Consider the following 7,674-nt stretch of genomic DNA (forward strand, 5'->3'; position numbering starts at 1 on the left):
AACGGCTCACTACTAATCACATCAATATCATTCTCAACTCAATTACAATTACAATATAATAGGTATAAGGTTTTATCACGTTATGTGAGGGTCAATCACTGTATAATTAAGACCAAAACTATTCATTACATATATCATTTAACTTCATTAAGTTTTTCAAGATGAGATATGTTCAACAAACATATATTATTAAGGATCCGTTGATAACCATTTTGTTTTTTTGTTTTTTGTTTTTATTTCACTTTTTGTGTCTGATATTTCAGAAAATATATAGGAAAGATAATGAAGGATGGATAAAGGTGATAGGAAATAGACGAAGAATGAATAAAACAAAATTTCGTGAAAAACACGTCAAAATATGTTTTGATCTTTTGTTTGTCGCTTTTAATATGTGTGTTTCCTTATGAATTTCTTTCACATCTCTTCCATCATCAATCATTCACCTCTCTTTATCCCTTCTTTCTTTGTTTGTATTTCTCCTATCACGAAGATTGAGAACGTAAACTAAAAATCAAAAACCCAATATTATAAATAAATAAAAACCATAAATATATTAACAACTCAAAAAATAGTTCATAATGTGTTTTCAATACTCAAAAGTCAAAACTTTATAAAGTGTTTTATGCAAAATAAATCTAAAGGGAATTTAACATGCACTTATCATTAGGTTTTCTTTTCGGTAATCGTCAATTTAAATGAATGATTAGGTTTAAATAATGATTAGGTTTTTTTTTGGGGAATTTAACATGCATTTATCATTAGGTTTAAATAAATGATTAATCATCAATTTAAGTCAGAGTAAAAAAAAAAAAAAAAACTGCATGACTTTTTTTAGTCGGAAAGGAAAATATTATTAAACTCGAATAAAAATGTTTACATCAGTGGCCATAGTGTTAAACAAACACTCTGTCACATTTAGATCCGAGCCCCCACCACATCCCAGGCTCGACTCCAACGTAGCACGATATTGTCCGCTTTGGGTCTCGACCACGCCCTTACGGTTTTGTTTTTGAGAACTCACATGAGAACTTCCCAGTGGGCCACCCATCATGGGAATACTCTTGCCCCTTTCTCGCTTAACTTCGGAGTTCCTACGGAACCCAAAGCCAATGAGCTCCGAAAAGGCCTCGTACTAGGTAGAGATGGGAATATACATATAAAGCTTACATGATCTACTCCCTGGACGATGTGGGATGTAACAATCCAACCCCCTTAGGGGCCTGATGTCCTCGTCGGCACACTTCCGTCCAGGGATTGGCTTTGATACCAAATCGTCACATACCAACCCGGGCTCCACCACATCCCAGGCCCCGCCTCCACCGTAGCATGTTATTGTCCACTTTGGACCCCGACCACGTCCTCACGGTTTTGTTTTTGGGAACTCACACGATAACTTCCCAGTGGGTCACCCATCCTAGAAATGCTTGCGCCCGAACTGGCTTAACTTCGGAGTTCCTAAGGAACCCAAAGCCAGTGAGGTCCCAAAAGGCTTCGTGCTAGGTAGAGATGAGAATATACATATAAGGCTTACATGATCCACTCCCCTTGACGATGTGGGATGTAACACACTCTGACTCAAAAGTGTACCATGAATTAAAGCCACCCGTACATGATACAAAAGACGCCACTAAGTGCGCTGCCTTATTACAACCTCTGGGAGCCAAAACAAACTTTATTGACCTTTAATTGCAATTCCACACACTTTATATCAAAGAGGAGACCTTCAAAATTAGCATTTGGTTGAGTGAATCCATTAATCATATCCACAAGCCCATTAGAAGCCGTTTCCACCTGGACAACATCAAATCCTTAAGCCACGCAGGGCACCAATGCTGCCCGTATTGCTTCTGCCTCCCCCATTGAAACTTCCTACAAAATCCCATGCCACCCACCCAAATCCCCCCGTCTCGTTTCTATAAACCCTATATCTTCCAGCTCACCCCAGTGTTTTGCACAGTTTCACGGCATCAATGGGTTCTACGACTACCTTGTCAAAGACCAAGCTATTCATACATTTCCAAAGCCTCCATAATCCACACACCACCCATCTCATTATTTTCCCATTTTCCTCCTGCTCTTCATACCGACTAGACAACCGTTGATGAAAAATCTCATTTGTTATTAGAAGAAAATCTTTTAAAAAATCACGAGGTTGTAAAAAAGAGAGTATAAAACAAGTTGTAAATTCTAATTCAGCTAATATAGTTTCTAGGTAACTTACGTGTACATATTTATCCTTTATCATTGAAATCTGATACACACATAAAGAGTCGTATATATATGCAGTTTTTTTAAGGGATAACTTGATATAGATCCAATTTTGTGAGCCATTAGTAGAATTAATCCACTTCATTGAAATAGGTCCAATAATTGAGATTCCATGTATGTTTATTTATGATTTGTACTATATTTACCCCTTAAGCTTACGAATTGTAGTAAATACACAAAATTTCTTAATTATGAGATAATTTGTGGTTTAACTAATCCCTTAATTGTAGGATTAGTTATAGCCATATAATCACCTCAACCCCCGGTCAGTTTCATCCCTCCTTTTTTCCTTGTTCCAAACAATTCCCTCTATCAATCCTCCTCTTTTTTGTCTCTTCTTTTCATGGGTGATATTTTTGCGTTCTTTCCCTCCAAATTCGTTGCTTTAATGGAGGTATATTATATCATATTTTTATTTTTATGTTCCGCCATGTAGGTTTCCAGCATTTTTCTTCCAATACAATAGGTAGTTTATTTTTGTTTTGCGGGTAGATTATATCTGCTTTGTATGTATAAACATTTTCTTCCTATACAATACGTAGGTAGTTACTAGATTATATCGGTCTTGTTTTCTTCATAAATAGTAGGTATTTACTAGATAATATTTTAGTTTGAGTATTTAAATATTCAAAATTTAAAAACTGAATAAATGATAAAAAATTAAAGAATTTAAATATTTTTATATGAAAGGGCAAAATTGATATCAAAATATGTAATTGGATAACTGGACTTGATCCCAAAAACTACCTAAGTTTTTGGACCTAGATCCAAAAGCCCCTTTTTTAAAACCATATGAAGTATCACCAATAAAAAATAAAAACATTAATCAACACTTAAGTAATAATCCAATCATTTGGTTTAGAAATTTGATATTCCTCGGATTACCATATTAATTTGGCTATTCTTTTGTATTTTTTTTTTCTTTAGGGAAAAAATAGCAATAATCACTCCAGTGTGGTTTCCGAAAACAACAATCATTCTTTTAAAAATGGAGACCGACTAGGGAGTTTAGATGCTCAAGTAAAAGCAACTTATAAACCATCATTAGAGTTGATTAGGGCGACAATTAAGACAATTTTTATTACGAAATTTAGTAAATTACACCCCGAGTTCAACAATTAAAATAAGAGCTCAAGTAAAGGCAACAAGTTCGTTTTAGATATTCAACCTAATGCATGATTTCGGACAAACATATATACAACCCAAAAGCAAAGGATAGATTTTGAGGTTTCTAATTTGATTTTTAGGAAGCTTTAGAATTGGATTATTTGGTTTTCCGTTCCACAAGGACCTGGTTATTCTTTCCTAGTTGATTAATAAGTTTGGTATTTAAATAATATAGAGCTTGTTTGGAATTGCTTTTAAAATTACTGAAAGCGTTTTTTGTGAATTTTCCAGTGTTCACTTGTATTTTCATGGGAGATTGATCTAAAAGTATTTTCAATCATTTTAAAGGCATTTACCCTCAAGATTAAGTGGCAATAGGTTAATTATAATAATTTTAGTACCACACACGTTGTTACAAAAACATTCCATTTACAAATAAAGATAAATTTTATCAGATGATAGATTTGTTAGATTAGATGTTAGATTAGGAAGCCAACGGAGTTCAAATCTACGTCGTGATGTAAGGACAACACTGGTAACTTGCGATTAACTGGGTTTTCACTTTACATTTCTTTTCTATTTCTTATTTTACTGCTGCATTATTTGGAGGTCTAGAGAGCCGTTGCAATCACCAATTTCCTAAAAAGTAAATAAAATTTCACCGAACCGGCAGAAAACCCAAACCCTCCTTATTTCCTTCCCTCTCCAAACAATTATTCCCTAAAATAAAAACATTATTACAAAAATTCAGAAAATCACAGCTGGAAAAAACACACACGCAGTCGTATATATACACCCCAAAAACAAGGGAATTGCAAACGACACTGAGAGACAGAGAGAGAACTTCGACTTTTTCCTCTCTCCTTCTGGTTCAGTAGAAACGAAATCTCTACACGCATTAATGGCGAAGGAGAAAGCAGACAAAGAGAAGAAGCTGTTCGTCGGAGTCGTCTGGAACTACGCGGCGGAGCTGAAGCTACTACTGATGGCTCTGTTAATCCTCTGCACATTAGCTACTCTTCTCCAATTCATCCCTTCCCGCTTCACCATCTCCACCTCGGATCTCCGCTTCTGCATCTCCAGAGTCAGCACTCCCGCCCAAGTCCAGGCCCTCGCCCAAGCACCGGGCCAGTCAGATATAGCCACCGCCACCACCGCAGCTGCAGCACTACTCTCTTCGCCAGCACCGTCATCAACACCATCTTCCCCGCCGCCCCCGTCTCCGCCACCGCCGCCATCTGTTGAGCTCGACAAGGTGCTGGAAAATGGCGTCCTCAAGCGGGCCTTCAACCCGTACGGCTCCGCCGCCTACAGCTTCGTCACCATGGGAGCTTACAGAGGCGGCATGAACACTTTCGCCATTGTGGGCCTGGCCTCGAAGCCTCTCCACGTCTACTCCAACCCCAGATACGAGTGCCAGTGGATCCCGAATCTCAATTCGACCCGACCTATTTCCTCACTCTCGTACAAAGTCCTCCCGGATTGGGGCTACGGCCGAGTCTACACAGTCGTGGTCGTGAACTGCACATTCTCCCAGCCCATCAATGCCGATAACTCCGGCGGTAAGCTTCTCCTATTAGCCACCACCGACGGCGGCGGCGACCGGAAGTTCAACACCACCGACACAATCCAGGCTTTAACCGAAGAACCCAACACTTTAAACCCCGGAATCTTCACCGCCCGGCCTAAATACGACTATTTATACTGTGGCTCTTCGTTGTACGGAAATCTGAGTCCCCAGAGAGTGAGGGAGTGGATTGCTTACCACGTCCGGCTCTTCGGGCCCAGATCCCACTTCGTCATCCACGACGCCGGTGGGATCCATGAGGAGGTGCTGGAGGTGCTGAAACCATGGATGGAGCTTGGATACGTGACGCTGCAGGATATCAGGGACCAGGAGAGGTTCGATGGGTACTATCACAACCAGTTCATGGTGGTGAATGATTGCTTGTTCCGGCATAAATTCATGGCGAAGTGGATGTTCTTTTTTGATGTGGATGAGTACATTTACATGCCTCCCAAGAGCAATCTAAAGTCGGTGCTCGATTCGCTGTCGGATTACACGCAGTTCACCATTGAGCAGATGCCCATGAGCAGCAAGCTCTGCCTCCTTGAAGATTATCACAAAACTTACAGGTACCCATCTCACCACCTTTTGCTCTTAAGTTTCTCTGTGTTTTTACATTTTCCGAATTGGGTTTGCTGCATTTTTTAGATTCGAGCGATATTCTAATTAATCTAATCTACTAACGATATTCTAATTAATCTAATCTAAACTACGAGAATGCGAATTCAAATCTTTAGTTTATATTATGTAATGTGAGATTTGTCTGTATTCTAGTTTCTGGATTTCAATTGGTGATTGGGAATTGGATTCTGACATGGTTGCATGAGATGTTTGTCACATATGGGAAATTGCAATGCAAGCATAATTATAGGGTTTCTGTGAATTACATATGGGTGATTGTTTCCTGCGGTGGGTGGACTGTTTTGCAACTTTTTACACTTTGATGTTGAAAAAAATGTAATTTTTGATCAAGTTGTCTGTGCGCATGAAATGTTTTTTGGCACATTCCTCGGCTTTTGCCAAAGGGTCCTTCTAGTCCTCCTCCTCATTCATTTTTACTAGGGCCGGTGCGTAGTGGTGGAGGTTGGGCTTTGAACTTTGTTCTAAAGTGATTGTTTTTTTATTCATGAGGAGGACCCCAATTATTTCTTTTAATAACATTTTGACCCATCTTTCTGAGAGTCTTGCTTTTGTTGTTGTGAAGGTGAAGTATATTTTCTTCAATTATTGATGTTCTTTTCTTCTAGGGGATGCATGTGATCCCAATTATCAAAATTATATGTTAATTATGGTTGCGAAAAATTGGTCCAATGTTTGAACATAACAATATGTTTACGCTAACAGGTCAGGATTTTAGGCTAATACATAGAATGAGCATGTTATAATAATATGGTATCGAACTTTCGGAAATTAATTATATATTAGTTAATTAGTTAATCTTAAGATAATGAATTGGAAAATCTTGATGACCAAATGATGTTGTTTATGGAAATGAAGAATGGTTAGTGAAGAAATGAATCAGTTGAGACAAAGAAGTTTTGAGAGATTAAGTAAGATTAAGACTGATGTTGACCATTGACAAATTAAATTAATTAAAGTCTTGAGAGATTAAGACAGTTTTGTAGGTACTTAAGAAAGAAGGGGATTTAAGTTTTAACCCACAACAGAATTACTAACGGGTAAAATTTACCCATTTTTTTAATAAAAGTATATTCTGTGTTCACATGCTGATCCGAACATGTTGTGATGCTGCAGGAAATGGGGGTTTGAGAAGCTTGTGTACAAAGATGTGAAGAGAGGGATACGAAGGGACCGCAAATACGCGGTGCAACCGCGCAATGTGTACGCCACGGGCGTGCACATGTCACAGAATGTAGCGGGAAAAACAACGCACAAGACGGAGAGCAGGATCCAGTACTTCCACTACCACGGAACCATTGCCACTCGGGGGGAGCCCTGCCGACGGCTGATCAACGCGACCGAGATCTATGTTGACAAAGTACCTTATGCTGTGGACACAACCTTGAGAAGTGTCGCTGGCTCTGTGAAGAAGTTTGAGCTCAGGATGATTGGATCCAGGTTACAAAACACCAGACAATAAGGGGCACACCATTTTCCCACTTTTTTTTTATCCCCTTTATTTTTATTTTTTTATTTTATTATATTTTCTTGTTGGTTTTTTTCTATGTTAATGTTTAATTTAATTACAGTTGTAGAACAGAAAATTCTTTGGAGGGTTGAGAGTTCTTCCTTGTATTATAGTTTTTAGTAAAAAGGTATATAATAGTTTTCAGACATGTCACATGGTTTGGAGTATAAATAGATGGGAATAATAGCACATTCTCACTTGATCCTTCACGTTTCACCTTCTCGGTTCTTTTACTCATTTTATAATATTGTTTAATGACCGGAACTGTTCATTTTTTAGATCATCTTTAAATGTTAACTCCGCTAAAAAATAAACATAATCATAAGTCATTTAATCATTCGATTAATGTTGTCAAAATTTTAGTGTTTAAGTGAGAAACATAATTCGTTTATTTATTCGATACCAATTAGATGAATAAATTATTTCGGATTTAGTTATTTATTGTATGAATGATCTGTAAAGGAAGATTTTCAAAGTAAACGGTTCCCAATCAAGAAGCAATATTTCAAGAAGAGAAGGGAAATTAAGAAGGTAAAACGAGAAAATTTGAATACATTAGATTATGTTATATTCTTTTTAGTAT

General features: G+C 37.7%; 1 protein-coding gene across 1 annotated transcript; it reads left to right on the top strand.

Annotated features, from left to right (window-relative positions):
- Positions 1–4,181: 4,181 nt before the first annotated feature.
- Positions 4,182–7,307, top strand: LOC137725560 (galactan beta-1,4-galactosyltransferase GALS3-like). The gene is made up of 2 exons (XM_068464286.1): positions 4,182–5,511; positions 6,698–7,307. The coding sequence occupies exons 1-2, from the start codon at positions 4,277–4,279 to the stop codon at positions 7,041–7,043; spliced, it is 1,581 nt and encodes a 526-aa protein (XP_068320387.1). The 5' UTR covers positions 4,182–4,276; the 3' UTR covers positions 7,044–7,307.
- The last annotated feature ends 367 nt before the right edge of the window (positions 7,308–7,674 follow it).

The sequence above is a fragment of the Pyrus communis genome, chromosome 2 (assembly GCF_963583255.1).
Source record: "Pyrus communis chromosome 2, drPyrComm1.1, whole genome shotgun sequence".
Classification (NCBI taxonomy): domain Eukaryota; kingdom Viridiplantae; phylum Streptophyta; class Magnoliopsida; order Rosales; family Rosaceae; genus Pyrus; species Pyrus communis.